Source organism: Euprymna scolopes, chromosome 22 (genome assembly GCF_053919585.1).
Source record: "Euprymna scolopes isolate OS-2025 chromosome 22, ASM5391958v1, whole genome shotgun sequence".
NCBI lineage: Eukaryota > Metazoa > Mollusca > Cephalopoda > Sepiida > Sepiolidae > Euprymna > Euprymna scolopes.
The window spans coordinates 104321747-104340763 of record NC_136503.1 but is presented as its reverse complement, the minus strand read 5'-3'; the positions used below and the strand labels follow the sequence as shown (position 1 = coordinate 104340763).

At 31.9% G+C, this 19017-nt stretch overlaps 1 protein-coding gene across 39 annotated transcripts in view; it reads right to left on the bottom strand.

The window, feature by feature from the left end:
- Window positions 1–19017, bottom strand: part of LOC145243611 (tumor protein D54-like) — a 298992-nt gene that overhangs the window by 114434 nt on the left and 165541 nt on the right. For 18 of the 39 annotated variants that reach the window (XM_080106622.1, XM_080106604.1, XM_080106619.1 and 15 more), the window contains exon 1: window positions 13349–14403. The exons of 20 other annotated variants lie outside the window; for them this stretch is intronic. In XM_080106622.1, coding sequence (XP_079962748.1) covers window positions 13349–13619 — 271 coding nt within the window. In that variant the 5' untranslated portion in view covers window positions 13620–14403. Of the gene's footprint in view, window positions 1–13348; window positions 14410–19017 lie in introns of those variants that run through there. One more of the 39 variants, XM_080106624.1, reaches the window with a different exon arrangement.

Here is a 19017-nt window from a genome sequence, read left to right as displayed (position 1 = left end):
AACTAATGAGTTAAGGTTTATATAAAAGTACTCGATAATAAAGAGCAAAGTGTACCTTTATTTATATTCAGACTAGCCTGGGTGCCCGGCGTTGCCCGGGTATTTGAAGGTGTGTGTTGAGCCAAAAAAAAAAAAAAAAAAAGTGGTAGTAAGTAGGCAGGCGAAGAAGGAAAAAAAAAACGTAAAAAAAAAAAAAAAATTTTTAACAAATAAAACGTGACGTCTTTGCTCTTGCGTCTATCACCAAACCGGAAGTGACGTAGGTTTAAATTAATGCTAGTCAATCGAAGAGAGGGGATGTCTTTCGAAAATATCGGCGAAAAAAGCGACACCTTGTAGAAAAGTGCCCACTTGAGGGTGAAGGAATTGATGTTTTTAGCCAATTTTTCGATATTTGCCGTCCGCAGGGTCGAGCTTCAACACGATACCAATCTCATGAAAATCTGTCGCCTCTGTCGAAAGTTTTAGGCAGACATACATACATGTAAACAGACGAGTGAGATTTATATTAGAGATAAACATTTTAATGTCGCGCTAGACAAGTAAAATTATAACCAAGTGAACGGAAACATGATTTTAATTGTGTAGCGATATTAAAATGTTTACACACACCCACACACACACACACAATGTTAGAAGGAATCACCATTTTTCGCCGTAATTGAAACTCTTTAACAACCGCGACTGTCTCTCCTGACTCTTCAAGAAAACAAACCAGTTTCGGTTTAACACGAAACAAATAATCTCACGATTACAGTAAGGTTTTATTCCATTCGTCATCATTCAAATAGTGATCAACAAATTATGTTTTAACTTTCCATTTTTTTTTTTTATTCTCTTCAAGAGACAGATGTTTTTTGTGACTAATATCTCCATCATGCGACAGTTTCTCGTGTCCGTTTGTTTGTTTTGCGCGACGTACACAATTGTAAACCTTTTAAATCCCATTTGAAAATAATTTACAAAATTAAATCAATCAGAATGCATTTCGTTTTTTTATTGTTTTTTTTTTTTCAAAAACAAGTCAGCCATTTTAATCTTAATATTGGAAAGAAACAGGATGAATTACTTCGTGATCCATGGAAATTTGAAGGAAATTTAGAGGCATTTAAACTATCGACTAGAATGACATTAAAATGTCATTCTAGTCGATAGTTTAATTTTTTCACAATCAAGTGTTTTTATAACTAGAGAAGAAAAGATTATCTTGACAATTAGAATTTCAGGTGCTTCTTCGGAATAAAAACAAAAATCGAAACTAGATTTCCATTAAGAATCAATGTTATCTACTTAAATTGTCATGTCGCATTTCGTTAAATATCACTGCATTATTACAGAAAACGTACTTTCACGATTTCTCGATCCATTGATTCGCCATCATTTAGGGGGGAAATGTAACAAGACTTCAGTTACACCACCTGTTTATTATTTCAGTAAAACTTGCAATTTATTTTTTTCAAAAACTATTTTTCATTGATAATAAATTTTCTACGTTATCATTTTTCATAATTTTTAGATATTTTACTAATTTCGACATGACAATCAATTAGATACCATTGGTTTTTTACTGAAATTCAATATTTCGATTTTTGTTATTTCAAAGAAGCGCCGAATTTTATAAGTGCATTTTTTTTTGTTTTTTTAGTAAACTATAACATCGCCGTGTAAACAGTTTCCTTAAAATTCAAATAAAATTCGTGTATAGCCGCTAATAAGATGAAAATTTTGTTTTTAGTTAAAACTAGCGAGGGGTACCCGACATTGCCCGGGTGTTTGGAGGTGTGTGTGGAAACTCCTGGGGTGGGGGTGGGGGTTAAAAAATGTTTTGGTAGGTAAGTATGAGGATCGAACCCGGACCGTTGAGGCAAAGTTGTAAATTAAAGTGCGAAAAAAAATAAAATAAAATAATAACATGCGACGTTAACGATTGCCCCACTGCGAGATGCTAACGGAAACACGTTTAAATTTATTTAATTACTTGGATTTGGCAGGTGCCCGTTTTAATGAGTTAATGAGGTCAAGTTTGACTGCGGGATAGTATTTCATTTACTGCGGGAACGTTTTTTTTTTTTTTTTTTTTCCCCAAGATGTTATAGGAAAAAGACTAACCCACATGCGGCGAGTGACAAATGTTGAATATTTATCTTCCTGAAATCGAGCAAATTAAATAGACAGGCGAGCTTCGTTGTTAACTGAGATATTACGATTTATATGTGATATAAAAAGTTTTAAAAAGTTGTGAACCGACCGACCGACCGCTTCTCTGAAAAAAGCCTTTTGTAGACATACAGAAAAAGCGAACACACATACAAACATTTTCGCTTTTATATTTATAGACTAGCGAGGGGTACCCGGCGTTGCCCGGGTGTTTTTCTGGGTATGTGAAAAAAACCTGAAAATGTGAAAAAAAAAAAAAAAAAAAACAGGTGCCCGTGAAAAAAAACGAAGCCTTCACGACGTGCAGTTGGAAAATAGTAAAGTGTTAAAAAAAAAAAACAGGTGCGCGTTTTTGATTGATGTGACGGCGATAGGTATTCAGCAGTAAGCATTTTGTGCGGGACAGTTTTGAATGAGGTGAATAAATCGGTTTGTTTTTTTTTTTAACCCGCTCTCTGTTTATTAGGAGGAGCGAAATGAAAGCTACAGTCTGATATGACGAAGTCGACATTGAACAAACGTTAGTTAGCTCTCTTGAGACAACTGGCTTTTGGCCTGTGATTAGAGTCGAGTTTCGCTTTTTTTATACCGAAAACCGAATGTAACGTGTGCCGATGTGGGAAATGTCGAATAATTAACGTTTGAAAGTCAATAAAATTAAATAGACAGGCGAGCTCCGTGGATAACTCTGAGATATTACAATTTATAGATGATAAAAAAGTTTGAAGTTGTGAACCGAGCAAGCGCTTCTCTGAAAGAAGCCTTTTGTGGACATCGAGGAAAAGCGTACATACATACATACATTTTCGCTTTTATATATATATATAGACTAGTGGGGGTACCCGGCGTTGCCCAGGTGTTTGTAGGTGTGTGTGGTGTTAAATAAAAAAGAACTCGGGGGGGGGTGTTAGGATCGAACCGGAAGCCCTGAGGCGAAGTTTGAAAATAAAATCGGCCAGCCAGAATGAGTAAGTGAAAGATGTTTGAATTTATTTAAGAACCAAATTGACAGGTGTGCGCCCGGAAATTGTCAAGCGTTATGACGACGACGAAGGTTTGTTTGTTATAAGTGAAGTAAAAAAAAGAAAACAACGTTAACACTTAAGCGGGAAAAAAACAAAAAAAAACTAACGTAAGGCAAACGAACGATGAAAACAGAAAGACGAACACGTGAAAAATGGCTTAAATAAGCCTGTTTCGATACTAAAATTTACAAAATCGGTGGGTACTCTGGTGTTTTTGGGTGTGTGGTCAGGGGTGGATAAGCGAAGTAAAAAAAAAAAAAAAAAAGAAAAAGAAAAACGAACATTACGTGAAAAATGGCTTAAATAACACTGGTTCAATATTTAAATTCAAAAAATCGAAAAAAAAATAAAAAATAAAAAGACCTCTCACACCGCGATTCGAACCCAAAACGTTTAGATAATGAACGCGCTAAACAACTGACCTAACGCGACGTACATGAAATTTGTTCAGTTTTTCAACTATTTAAAGTAAATCAGGTCATAACGTCATCTGGCGCATGCGTAGAACCGCTCGAGAGGGCCGTTTTTAAAAATATGGAGAAAAGATCGACATGCAATAATTTGTTTATATATATATATATATATAACAAATTATTGTATGTCGATCTTTTCTCCATATTTTTAAAATCAAATCTTATTTTCATAAGTTTTTATTTCGGTTTCAATTCAAGCTAATGCACCCAAGTCATATGGATATATATTTTTTTATTTTTGAAATCGCAACTTTATAATATATAAAAATCGATAGAACATTAACTCTATAATAATATATATACAAAATCTGCAAGAATTAAAATATCATGTTTAAGCGTACTTTACGACCGGGCTTTACCGGGCGTCCCTGCTAGCTTGGATAAATACTTTTGCAGTTTAACAAAAAAAGCTACAATAATATCAGAGCGACTCCATTTACACTGAACATCTACAGAATGCCAACATCAATATATTACATATGAATGAGTCCCCTGTGGAATTTCCACAGGTCCCGCTATATATTAATACCATAGCGTGTGTGTTATTTCGTGTGTCACGCTTACATATTTTTTCTTCCGAGTGACTATCGTTTAATTGTTATGACCTCCCATTTATTGTAATAAATAATTTTACCAAGAATTCTTCATAAGTTTTAGTTTCGGTTTCGATTATAGCTGAAGAAACTCAAGTTCCCCCAAACCTCTGGCCTTGATGGAGGGGAAGACTAAAACTTGCTGTTATGGCTTCAAATGATCTGAAATAACAGCAAGGGAGACTTGATTCCAAATTTATATTATATTCCCCCCCCTTTAGGAAATAGAGTAAGATTATGAATATTTCCAGTATCAAATAATCCTTATACACTGAAATTTACTTCATGTATGAAAACCAAAGAGGGGAGGTATAACATAAGAAATATTTGGAATCAAGTCTCCCCTTGCTGTTATTTCAGATCATTTGAAACCATAGCAGCAAGTTTTAGTCTTCCCTCATGAAGGCCAGAATGTTTGAGGGAAATATCAGATATTTTGTAATTCATATGAAAAACCAGGAAAACAAATGATTACGATTGGAACAATATTACGGCTGTAAAAAAGTGCCAAAAATAGGTTCCGAATGATGGACGATCCCTTTAATGCGCGACCTTAATTTGTTAATTTGTGTGTGTGTGTGTGTGTATATATATATATTATATATATATATACACTTTGTTTTTTTTTGTATTGATATTCATATTAAAACTTTTTTTTCTATTTATTTAAGAAAATACAACTTTGTTATATATGGGCCATGGAATTTCATTCATCTGCAAAAGATCTAGCTAATTTGCATACTCTTTTAAACATTCATTTTAATTAATTTCCTGTTAGTTTTTTCCGTTTTCTATGGGATGATCATATTTAGTTAACTATTATGTGTAATTGTATTCATGCAGATATTCTACACGATTTATACTTGTGTAATATTTGTGTAAAAAGGTCTTATATATATATATATATATTTGTTTAAAAACATTTGTCTACCAAACTTCTGCCAGTTTTTGATTTTCAGGCATGAAACTTAATATATAGAATATTCGAACAAAAGTGAAACTTGATATTTAGGTTTTAGCCTGGAAAATCAATACAAAAGTGTGAAAATTAAAGAAATGGAATTTGGCAGGTGAAGGTTGAACGACGGCATTACGAATATGAATGCATAACGTAATAGCTACTGATTTATGTTTTTAATTTTTAGCCTTGTAGCAAACATGTCTTCATAGCTCAGGCATTAACGTCAAAGGAAAAATTAAATCATAAGCTAAACGTTTTAATTTTGATTCTCTGTGGTGGCGAACTAGCCATTTTTGTTTAAAACTTAAAATCATTACTATATATTGGGTCCAATACAATCTTCTACTTATTCTATAATCTTAAACTATAATATAAATCTCACCTGTGTGTGTGTGTGTTTGTATATCTCGCTAAAAACTTTCAGCACACATGGCCAACACTGACAAAATTAATATCGTCTGAAAGTTTAGTCTGTCGGCCAATAAATATCCAAAAATTGGCCGAAAATATTCATTCTTTTACCATCAACTGGGCCGTTTTTTTACAAGGAGGGGGTAACTTTTTTCGTCGATATTTTTGCAAAGTCATCATATATGCCTTGCAATGACTTATTTCAAAACCTGCCAACGTCGTTTGTCAGGTGGGCTCGAGGGATAAACTGTTGGCTTTTTCCCACCTTTTCCTCCTTCACATTACAGGTTCGAGCCTAGCTACTGCCGCTTTTTTTTTTTTTTTTTTTTTTTTAGAGCGGTGCTCATTACCCTTACTAACTTCACACCCGGGCAACGCCGAGAACCCTCACTAATATAATAATAAATACGAAATCTGCATTAATCAAAATATCATATTGAAGCGTATTTTACGATCCTGCTAATGTGTGTATATATATATATATATATATATATATATATACTAGCTAAATTGAATATAGAAATGCTCATATCTTTGGTTCTATGGAGCAAAACTACATGAAAAAAAATTAGCAGGTTTTTGGAAGATTATAATACTTATTCTATGGTTAAAATTGTATGACAATTGGCAAAAAAGAACATATTTTCAAACCAATAAAATATGCCCAAATTTGTCTACATTTGTATATAGTGTCCTGCAAGCCAGCTTCAGTTTTGCTGCTTCGGTTGTCTCCCCTGTGGACTTGCCAGGTCACTAATATATGCCTTCCCCCCCCCTTCATAAGTTTTGGTCTTGGTTTCGATTCAAACTGATGCACCCAAGTCATATGGATATACATTTTTTTTTAATTTTTGAAATCATAACTTTATAATATATAAGAACCGATAGAAAATTGAAAATAATATATACGAAATCTGCAAGAATTAAAATACCATATTTAAGCGTATTTTACAACCGGGCTATGCTAGGCGTTTGTGTTAGCTTGGATAAATACTTTTGCAGTTTTAACAAAACAGCTACATCTTTTGGCCAAGATCAAAATGTAGTGTCTGTTCTTCAGATGCTGCACTAGGTGTATAAGAATTTTTGTAGGAATTTTTGACACCCCTAACACGAAACTGCAAATAAAATATAAAAAACTCGTAATTTCTCTTTTAAAGGTGGGTTGTTTATTTTCTTTATGGATTATACTTCCAAAATAAACTATTAAAGTTGTTTTAAAAGTAATAGAAATATTTTTTTTTTTTAAACTAATGAATTTTCCGAACTCAATATTTTTCAATTTTTAAACTTTAAAAATCTATCAATTTTTCTATTGATTCTATTTTTACGATATTTTCAGGGTCAATGTGAAATTTTATGTTCTTTCCAAAAAACCGAATTTTAGACAAACGTTTTTTTTTTTAATTCACGCCCCCCCCCCCATTTTCAAGTGTCTATTAAAAAGTAAATAATTAATTTACTCACAAATTGAAGAGAAAAGGTTAATAAATAATATATTCAAATTTAAAAAAAAAAAAAAAAAAGTAGTGCTTTTTAGAATTTTACCTGTAAAGCTTGAAGTTTAAAACCTTTTTTTTTAAACCACGTTATTTTTTTTTTATTTTTTTTAATGGAACCTTGGTCCTTGCTCCTTTAAATCAGAAAAAAAAATTAGGGCTTGAATTACATTTTTCGAGGAGTTATAAGCTTGGAAAGACAGGGGGTCGCATAATTCACGCCTCCCATTTTGAAATGTCTATTAAAAAGTAAATAATTAATTTATGTACCAAAGTCTTATATATCACAAATTGAAGAGAAAAGGTCAATAAATAATATATTCAAATTTAAAACAAAAAAAAGTAGTTTTTTAGAAATTTACCTGTAAAGTCCGAAGTTTAAAACCTTTAAAAAAAAAAAAAAAACACGTTTTTTTTTTTTTTTTTTAGTTTTTTTTTTTTTAATGAAACCTTGGTCCTTGCTCCTTTAATTGAAAAAAAAAATTAGGGCTTGAATTACATTTTTCGAGGAGTTATAAGCTTGGAAAGATAGCAGGTGGAATTATTCACTATTCACTATTTTCACGAAATTTCTGACACACCTAATGCTGCACTTCCATTTCTTGTTCTCTTTCGGTGGAGAATCAGTCCTTCACGACTGAGACAATTTTTTATGTTTGTACCTTTTCTCCACGTTAAAAAACGACCCTGGTGTCTAACTGCCCCGTGGGGAGGCATAGTAAATAGGTACAATAATATCAGGGCGTCTCTATTTACACTGAACATCCACAGAATGCCAACATCAATATATTACATATGAATGTGTCCGCTGTAATTTCCACAAGTCCCGCTAGTGGTATATAATTTATAATGTTATTCTCGCGGCCACTCTTAATTATTTTTGGAAGTATTAAAATTGATTTCTGGGATAATAAACTTCAGGTTATAGTAAGACACCATTTTGTAAAACCTTCGATTATTCTAGCATATATACTCATTTAAACGTGTTTTTTTCCAGATTTAATGCACAATACTAAATAGAGTTTAACTCGAAATCATGTAAGGGGAAAAGAAAAAAAAAAAACTATTTTATCGCCAATAAAGCTTTTTTTTTTTTTAACTTTTTTTTATCGCATTCTATTTAGGACGGCAATCTTGCCATTTGCTCCATTCGGAATTAATGACTAAACGAAATTTCAAATAGATAAAATGAAAAAAAAACAAAAACTCCCGGATGGGGTTTGTTTTACTATATACATAGATTCGAAAAAGTTGTCAAAAAAAAAAAAAAAAAAACAAACAAATATATAACAAATAAATGTATAACAAATAAATGTTATCAAAGGCAAGATAAGTTACTTTTCTACCTAACTGGATATGTTTTTAGCGTTTATATTTAATGTAACATGTTTATTCAGCTCGAAAAACATACAGTGTTTACCGACGTATTGGAAAATTCAAAATGGCGCCCGACTCTCTCTCTCTCGGAGACGGTAAGTTTGTGAAAATGAGTTATAAATAAAAAAAAAACAGTCAAAATACTGTTAAAAACCCGCCGAATATATGTCAGCCTATGTCACAGTAACATATATTGAGCTAGTTTCTAACAGTATTTGTTCTGTTTTTTTTTATTTATAACTCATTTTCCCAATAATATAATAACGCCAGATAGGTACATCGAAATACTGTTAATATTGTTGAAGATAAAATAAAATTCCATTTTATATTCTTTCCGTATTTGCTAATGTTTATTTTTTGTTTTTCTGATATTTTTTCGTCTTTGCAAAATGAGTGAATAATCGATTTGAGGAAAATACATTTAAAAGGAAATCTTGTTACAGTTTTTGTTTTACAAATAAATTTTTTTTTAAAAAACTATTTTTTTAATAATTTTAAAATTTTTCATGAATTTAAACCAAAATAGCTAAGTTTGTTTCATTCAAACATTTTTTGTTCGAACGCGTTAAACGGTGTTGGTAATTGGTCAGTGTTTTTTTTTTTTTTTTTTTTTTGTGTTTTTTTATTTACACTTGTTAACATTCCGTTTTGTTTCCGGACAAGGTTTTTGAGAAAGACGAAGGAGGGGAGTAATCTTTGTGGAAAAAAAAGAAGAAAAAAAGAGTTCCTCAGAGACAGAAAGAAAGGAAAAAAAGAGGAAAGAAAGGAAAAAAAGAGGAAAGAAAGGAAAAAAAGAGGAAAGAAAGGAAAAAAAGAGGAAAGAAAGGAAAAAAAGAGGAAAGGAAAAAAAGAGGAAAGGAAAAAAAGAGGAAAGGAAAAAAAAGAGGAAAGGAAAAAAAGATTAAAGAAGAGGAAAGGAAAAAAAGAGGAAAGGAAAAAAAGAGGAAAGGAAAAAAAGAGGAAAGGAAAAAAAGAGGAAAGGAAAAAAAGAGGAAAGGAAAAAAAGAGGAAAGGAAAAAAGAGGAAAGGAAAAAAGAGGAAAGGAAAAAAGAGGAAAGGAAAAAAGAGGAAAGGAAAAAAGAGGAAAGAAAGGAAAAAGAGGAAAGAAAGGAAAAAGAGGAAAGAAAGGAAAAAGAGGAAAGAAAGGAAAATGAGGAAAAAAGAGGAAAGAAAGGAAAAAAGAGGAAAGAAAGGAAAAAAGAGGAAAGAAAGGAAAAAAGAGGAAAGAAAGGAAAAAAGAGGAAAGAAAGGAAAAAAGAGGAAGATAAACAAATGAGACAGGCTGAGGCTGACTGACCATTTGAACTAGTTTCAATATTGCTTCTTTTTTTTTAATCGATTAAGAGTAAAAACAAAAAAAAAGGGGGAGATCTTTTGTCCTTATCCCTCGCACTAATTCGGTGCATAATGACCGCAAAGAAATGAATATTAACCGTATTTTTGTTGGTTGTCATTATTATTATTATTAAACATGAAGTAGGGGCCACACCGAATGCGATTATATAAGATTTGTAAACGTATCTTATGTAGTTTCTAACTTTTAGACGGACACACACACATTTCTTTCCTTTATATAAAAGACGGGGGGGGGGGACAAAAAAAAAACGAGGAATTCCGAAAAACTTGCATGCGATTCAAAATGTATACATTTAAATCTTCCAAAAGACGTCATCACTTTATAATACGATTCTTCAATTTACCGTTTGAAAACGTCAATTTAACATGTCATAACAAGGCAACATATGCCGTACTCAAAAAAGATCCATTTATTATTATTATTATTATCATCATCATCATCATTATTATTATTATAATAAAGCGAACTAATATTTTAGATTCCTTAATTCGAAGAAATGGCCGAAACAGTGAATTACAACAAATAAACTGAAAATAAAGAAGAACGTGTTGTATTTTTTTTATAGCATTTTCAGGTTTTAGACTAAAATTTTGCGGTATCGTTTGTTTATGAAATTGTTGAAAGTACAGAACAGTTTTCTAACTAACGGTATTATTTCTGCACGGTATCTTCTCTGCATAAGTATTACATTTTCACCCCAAACAAGGCACCTTGCCACTTTGGTGTAGGGGGCTACTATCAGGGGCAGCAACTACTGGGGCATTATGTTGGGATTTGGGCAGCAAGATGTCGGTTCACGTTACACTTGAACTTCTGCATGTCAGTACAGTTAGGGAAGCAGGAACCTGGAATGGAATTCCAGAGTCTAGTGGTTCTGGGGAAGAAAAACTACTGGAGTAGAAAGATCTTTTACATCTAGGGATCTCTACTGTGTGGGGGTGGGATTTAGCTGCCTGTCGGGTTTGTCGAGGGTGTCTACGTCGTGGGGGCACAATTGTCTGCATATCTTGAAAATCGTAGGTCGTAAATATATACACAAAATGTTAAATTTGAATTAAAAAAAAAATGATAAAAGTGTTAAGAGCTTAAAAACAAGATAAAACATCTAAAAATTAATGTTTTTATCGACATAAACTTAATATATTCAGATGCGACAGGTGCGTGTTTCTGTTATTCTGATAAATATACATTTTTTTTAATTTATCTATTTATTTATTTACTATATTCAATTGTACATTTGTCTACATTGACTTTTAACACGTCTCGTTACGCCCACTGCGCATCTATTGTTTTCGTATTTTTTTTTTACTCTAATTTAAGTTTAGTGTTAATGAATGGAATATTTTGGGGTATTTTTTTTTTTACGAGAGAACCTAGAGTAATATAAACACCCCCCAACCTCCCTATGTTAACAACGGTTTCGGAAAATAAACATCAACCTCTCCACGTTAAGAACGGCTTTCGATGGTTTTTTTTTTTGGGGGGGGGGGTCTTATTCTCGTAAGCCGTTCTTAACATGGGGGATTGTTTCTGGGTACTCTCGTAAAAGAAAAAAAAAATAAATAAATATCTAATTTTGTTTTTATTCGACAATCTATTCCAGACACATAAAGAGAGTATACATGAAGGTTTGCAATGTCGGGGTAGAAGCAAGATACATGTCGCCGAGAATAGCCCGTGATAATAGATTTTAAATATTGTAAAAACAAAAAATCTTGGCGGACGTGTACGAGAGTGGTCACCTCCTTAAGGATGCGTATTTTTCACTTTTTTTTTTAGTATCTTCCGACGATTATCAAATATTAAACATTGATTTAAGTATCAGAAAAAAATTTTTGAAAAAAAAATTAATGCCTTAAGTACACTTTTTCGTTATAACGTTCTAATCACGTGACACGTCCGTAAAGAAATGGACAGTAAGTCAGGTAGCAATAAAATAGAACGTTATAAGCAGAAAGTGAACCCCCTTCTTGAAAGTCATTAATTTTTTTTCTGCTATTATGATACTTAAGTCTAATCTATGAAAATCGTTGGGAGGGGGGGGTGTAAAACACGCATTTTAAGGGGGTGGGCATTCTCGTTCAGGTTCGTATTTTTTTTTTTTTTTAAATACCCTTCAATTTTATTTTTAACACTAAGTCTGAGTGGCAAATGAACGGTGAACTAGAGGTGGGCATAACATAAGTCAATTTCGTCCAAATATTTATAGAAATAAAATAAAAAACATGTTTCTGCATATATGATTAAAGTTTTACGTTATTTTTGTTTATTAAATTGTTGGGTGAAAAGCACAAAACGGTTACAAAACATCCTCCCCACGTTAAGAATAACTTTCTAAATTTATTATTTCAGCGCGGTAGCATAGATGCACAAGTACCAAAATAAACTAAAGGAAGACTGAAACAAAATTTTAAATCCTATTCGAGAAAATAAAATGTAAATATCTCCAGGTTCTCCACCTGGGCAACGTCGGGTAAATAGAATTAGTAATAGCAAATATAAAAAAAACAAAAAAAAACAATTAAAATAAAATAAAAAGGAAGAAATGGCACGCTCAGCAGAGTAATTATTTCGTGAGCTTTACAAATTCGAAAGTGATTTCAAGAGGGGTGGGATATATATATATATATATATATATATATATATATATATATATATATATATATATGAGAGAGTGAGAGCAACTGTTAACTAGAAAATGTGCTGTCTTGAATTAATGTTTAAACGGAAAGGCCAAGTATTATGGTTGATTAGTGCTCTAAAATCAAAAATTATTTTTTTAAATGCGCGCCCGCGCCTGTTGTATCAAAAACATTTTGTTTCTCTTTTCGCGTAATTTTTTTTTACGATTATTGTGAAAACAAACAGTCGCAGATAAGACGATAATAAATATTAATTCATGTGGTTTCTGTTTGAACGTGCTTCTGTCATATAAAAGAAAATAAAAGAGAAAAATAGAGAGGGGAAAACACACACACACATTTTATCTTATATATATATATATATATATATATATATATATATATATATATATATATGGTAAGTTTTGTAAATATATGACAGGCTACACAATTTTCCACGTTTTATAATATAACGGTGTAGCTTAATTGCCATATATATATATATTTATAATTTCTTTAGCATATTGAGCACTTTTGCAGTAAATATTCCAAATGGACACAAAATTTTATGTAGATAAATGAAATAATTAGATAGACAAAGATATCTAAAGAAATATATATATATATATATATATATATGAGAGAGAGAGAGAAAGAGAGATAGCTGTATATGTATATATATGAGAGAGAGAGAGATAGCTGTATATGTATATATATGAGAGAGAGAGATAGCTGTATATATATATATATATATATATATATATATATATATATATATATATATATATATATGAGAGAGAGAGAGAGGCACATAGATATATATAGAGAGAGGCGAAGCGTATGATCTTTTTATTTTATCTTCTCCCATTCTTACCAGATGTTTGGCTTTTGTCGGTGGGGGACGTTTGATTGTTGCCCGCTGCCGCCGCGGCCGAAGGGGGGGGTGGCGGCGGGGAGATGCTCCTTTCATCGTCGGAGAGTTGCGTGTCGACAAGATGAAGGAACTTCATGTAAGTGGCCGACGCGGCCACGTTCGGTTGGTAGACCTCCTCGTTGGCCCGGTCTCCATTGCTCAGGTACGACGGCTTGTATTTGCCAGGGTAGTCGCCGGAGAGGTAGAGACGGGTCGGCTTGGTAGCGGCCATGTGAAATGAACACACACTAGTGAGACGATCACACCTTCCACTTTGAACGGCGAATTAAAACGTCACCAAATTGAAGGTGAGAGAAGGAGGGAGAGCTAGATAGATAGATATAGAGAGAGCTGAATCAAATGATAATATTACAAAGAGGGGAGGGGGTAATAGTGAAAGGGGTAAAAAATTATAGTGACTTAAATAAATGAAAAATACGTATATACGAGTAGATTCAATATCCCTCCGGCTTGAAACAGATTACTCTTTTCTATATCCAATAAAAATATATGTCCGTGCGTCGTGCGGGCACCATCAAATAAAATAAACCATCGGTTAAACTGTATCGTTTAACCACAGGTAACAAGTGTAAATCCGCTTTTGAAATGGTCTGTATATCCGTTTTTATTTTTTTGTTAATTGTTTTTATTTTTTTTTTTTCGCTTCTATTGTATTCCGTTGTCTCGACGATGGTTTTGGAAGAGGCGCCTACTCGTTGAGCAGTGCGTTGCGTAGTACGATATCAATAGAAGAATATCACGGATATTCTTGCCGTGGTGGGGGTTCTACTACGGAGCGACTCAGTCACTATCAAATGAACGACCTCCCCCCTTTCTCGACCCCCCCCCCCCCGGACTGTTTTTTTTTTCCCCAAGAAAAGATGATAATTGATGCGTCTTTCTTGGTGCTGTTGCTGCTACGGCAGACATAACACGAAAGTACCAACAAAAGGGAAAGGAAATAGTTAAAGAAAAACACACACATAAGAGGGGTTGGGCGAAAAAAAAAAAAAAAAAGAAAACGAGAGAGAGAGAAAACAACAGAGAGAGAGAAAAAAACAACAGAGAGAGAGAGAGAAAAAACAACAGAGAGAGAGAAAAAAACAACATAGAGAGAGAGAGAAAAAAAACAACATAGAGAGAGAGAGAAAAAAAACAACATAGAGAGAGAGAGAAAAAAAACAACATAGAGAGAGAGAGAGAGAGAAAAATAACATAGAGAGAGAGAGAGAGAGAAAAATAACATAGAGAGAGAGAGAGAGAGAAAAATAACATAGAGAGAGAGAGAAAAACAACATAGAGAGAGAGAAAAAAAAATAACAGAGAGAGAGAGAGAGAAAAAAATAACAGAGAGAGAGAGAGAAAAAAATAACAGAGAGAGAGAGAGAAAAAAATAACAGAGAGAGAGAGAAAAAAATAACAGAGAGAGAGAGAAAAAAAATAACAGAGAGAGAGAGAGAGAGAAAAAAATAACAGAGAGAGAGAGAGAAAAAAATAACAGAGAGAGAGAGAGAAAAAAATAACAGAGAGAGAGAGAAAAAAATAACAGAGAGAGAGAGAAAAAAAATAACAGAGAGAGAGAGAAAAAAATAACAGAGAGAGAGAGAGAGAGAAAAAAATAACAGAGAGAGAGAGAAAAAAATAACAGAGAGAGAGAGAGAAAAAAAATAACAGAGAGAGAGAGAGAAAAAAAAATAACAGAGAGAGAGAGAAAAAAAATAACAGAGAGAGAGAGAGAAAAAAACAACGGAGAGAGAGAGAAAGAAGAAAAATGAGAAAAAAGGAAAAACAAGAGAGAGGAGAAACAATAGAGAAAGCGAGAGAGAGAAAGAGAAGAGAAAGAAAAAGGAGGGGGAGAGAGGAAAAAACAAGAAAAGAATGAGAAAAGAATGAGAGAAAAATGATAGAAAGAGAGAGTGAGAAATGAGAATGAGAATGAGAAAGAATTAGAAGAGAAAGAGTAACGATAGAGAGAGGAAAAAAGAGAAAGGAGAGAGGGGGTAGGGATCGGAGAAATTTGCAAGAAAATTGATGTCAATTGATCAACTAAACACAAGTGGCAAGGTTATCTCTTTCTCACTGCAGATTTTTTAAAAAATTATTTTTATTTAATTAATATTATTTAATTAATATTATTTAATTAGTGTTTGGCAAAAGTTAAATTGCGTTTCACATTTCACTCGTTATAATACTAAACAAGAATCGTTTAAAATCAGAATTTGCCATGTTTGAATGGAAATGGTGGCGAAAGAAGGACGGATCAAATTTGTTGATTTGCTAAACGGTTTAATACGCAACAGCGCAATCGGCATCAGTTGATCAATGGCTGCCTTTCTTTATTGTGTGGTCATTTCTCGTGTTTCTATGTTCCGATTTACTTGCCTCCCCGCGAGGGCAGAGTTCGACACAAGGTCAGTTTTTAATGTTGGGGAAAATCTAGCTCACAAAAAGGGGCACTATGGATAGGAACAAAAATTAAAATGGTCTCAGTCCTGGAGGATTTTTTTTCCACTGACCGAGGACAGAAAAGGTGAAGAAGTGTAGTATGAAGACAGATACTACACCATGATCTTGGCTTGAAGGCCACCTGACACACATTCTTGTCCGTCACTGTAAAGTAATTATTTATAATTTTTATAAAAAAAAACGCAGTAAGTGAAAACAAACTTAATCTTTTTTTAATTGGAAAATAAATCCACCGGAATGCATTTCGTTTTTTTCGTTAACAAATAATCCATTTTAATCTTTAATTGGCGCTTCTTCTTCACTATTGAGACTAAATTTCGGAAATCGTAAAACTGAATTTCACATGAAAACAATGGTATTTACGTAATCCTCGTATTTTTAAGATGATTATATCCAAAAATTACGAAAATCGATAAGGTAGAAAATTATTTATTAAAGAAAATAAAAATAGAATTTGAAGAAAACGATAAGGAGATTTCAAAAGGGAGATAATTCCCCGTTTTGATTTAAACAAGATGACGGTAATTTTTCACCTGCTAACACAATTAAAGTTGTTATTAATAATTCAGTAATATTCAGGGAATTTCGACTGCATAATTTGGAAGCTATCATTGTAATTTATTAGAACTGACAAAAAATCAGTTAAAGCCATTGTTTTTTTTATCTGAAAACTCCATTTATCACTTCTAAATTTCGTCCCAATAATGTAGAAGCAGGAAGTGCCCTTTAATTAATTAATTAATCAATCAAAATAATAATAATAATAATAATAATAATAATAATAATAAATTACTTCGTTAGCAGTATCAGAATTTTTGACACCCCTAACACGAAACTGCGAATACAATATAAAAATCTCGTAATTTCTCTGTTAAAAGTGGGTTATTTATTTTCTTTATGGATTATACTTCCAAAATAAACTATTACAGTTGTTTTAAAAGTAATAAAAATATTTTTTTTTTAAAAAAAAACAGTAATGAATTTTCCGAACTCAATATTTTTCAATTTTTAAACTTTAAAAATCTATCAAAATTTTTCTATTGATTCTATTTTTACGATATTTTCAGGGTCAATGTGAAATTTTATGTTCTTTCCAATAAACCGAATATAATATTTTAGACAAACGTTTTTTTTTTAATTCACGCCCCCCAAGTGTCACCCATTTTCAACTTTCTCTTAAAAAGTAAATAATTAATTTATGTCGTGGAGTTTTATATATCACAAATTGAAGAGAAAAGGTCAATAAATAATATATTCAAATTTAAAACAAAAAAAAAATCGCTTTTTTAGAAATTTACCTGTAAAGTCCGAAGTTTAAAACCTTATTTTATAAGAACACATTGTTTTTTTTTTTTTGTCTTTTTTTTTTTTTTTAATGAAACCTTGGTCCTTGCTCCTTTAATTGAAAAAAAAAATTAGGGCTTGAATTACATTTTTCGAGGAGTTATAAGCTTGGAAAGACAGGGGGTCGAATAATTCACGCCTCTCATTTTGAAATGTCTATTAAAAAGTAAATAATTTATGTCGTGGAGTTTTATATATCACAAATTGAAGAGAAAAGGTCAATAAATAATATATTCAAATTTAAAACAAAAAAAAATCGCTTTTTTAGAAGTTTACCTGTAAAGTCCGAAGTTTAAAACCTTTTTTTTTTTTAAATAAAACCTTGGTCCTTGCTCCTTTAATTGAAAAAAAAAATTAGGGCTTGAATTACATTTTTCGAGGAGTTATAAGCTTGGAAAGATGGGGTGGAATTATTCACTATTTTCACGAAATTTCTGACACTGCTATTCGTGACCCTTAGAAATTGAAAGGAATTTGGAAGTCGAATAGGAATTTGAAATGGCTTGAAAATTCCGCGGAGATGAACTTTACCACCCTATAATAATTATCTTTGTGCTTATTCATATCGACACTTATGGCGGAAATTAAAAATTAAAAAAAAAAATACAGAAAAGTCTGTATTGATGAACGTATTCGTTACAGAACGAAGAAGTCACATTCTAAAAATCACGTAATTCAATAAAATAGTTATTATTTTTTTTTAATTTTTGATTAAGAAGATCAAATTTTACGACCATGCAAGTCGTAGTGTTTTAGTTGACCATGATGAAATCCGATAAATCAAATACGAGGGAGACAATCCAATGTCAAGGTCCGAAAAATCAGCCTTATGTCCAATACAGTTAGTAAAATCGCTAAAAATCGTAAATTTTGATTTTCTTAATTAAAAAATATTTGAACGATTTACGTAATTTTTGGAATATGACATCTTTGTTCTGCAGCGAGTACATACACCACGGACAGTATTTTCTTTACTTTTATTTCCCATAATAATTACCATTTCAATAGGCACCATAGATTTATGACAATTTGGCTCAATAATGTATTAAAACTCCTAATTTAAATAAATAAAATAAATTATTATTATTAAATAATAATAATAGTAATAATTAACAAGAAAGCAAAGTCCTGCCAAATCGTAGTCTTTGCTGTTCCAGCTGACCATGACCACAGGATAAATCTATATATCTATAAAAGTGAAAATGTCTGTGTGTACATTCTCTACCAAATTACTCTGTCAATTTTCGGTCTACAGATTCGAGATTTGACATAAGGGGTATTGAGATTTGGAACAATCTTTTTAATCGATTTTCGGCCAGAAATTTGGCTGTTAAGGGGTCAACGATTTGACCTTTGAGAACTCTACCAAACTCCTCCGCCAATTTTGGGTCTAAATACTTGGAATTAAAAAAAAAAGGTTTTACACTTTGAACTTTCGAAGTAAATTTCCAAAAACTTCTATATATAGAATATTTTATTTATTCATCTTTTGTCTTCAATTTGCGATATATAAAACTTTGGTGAGTAAATTAATTATTTAAATTTTAATAGATATTTCAAAATGGGAGGGGGTGATTAAAAAAAAAAAAAACGTTTGTCTAAAAATATTATATTTGGTTTATTGGAAAGAGCATAAAATTTCACATTGACCTTGAAAATATCGTAAAAAAATTGAATTAATAGAAAAATTGATAGATTTTTAAAGTTTAAAAATTGAAAAAAATTAGCTCGTAAAATTCAATTGATTTGATTACGTAAAAAAAAAAAAAAAAAAAAAAAAATGGCTGCATGAAGGGGCACCGGCACTTTGTAAAGACTGT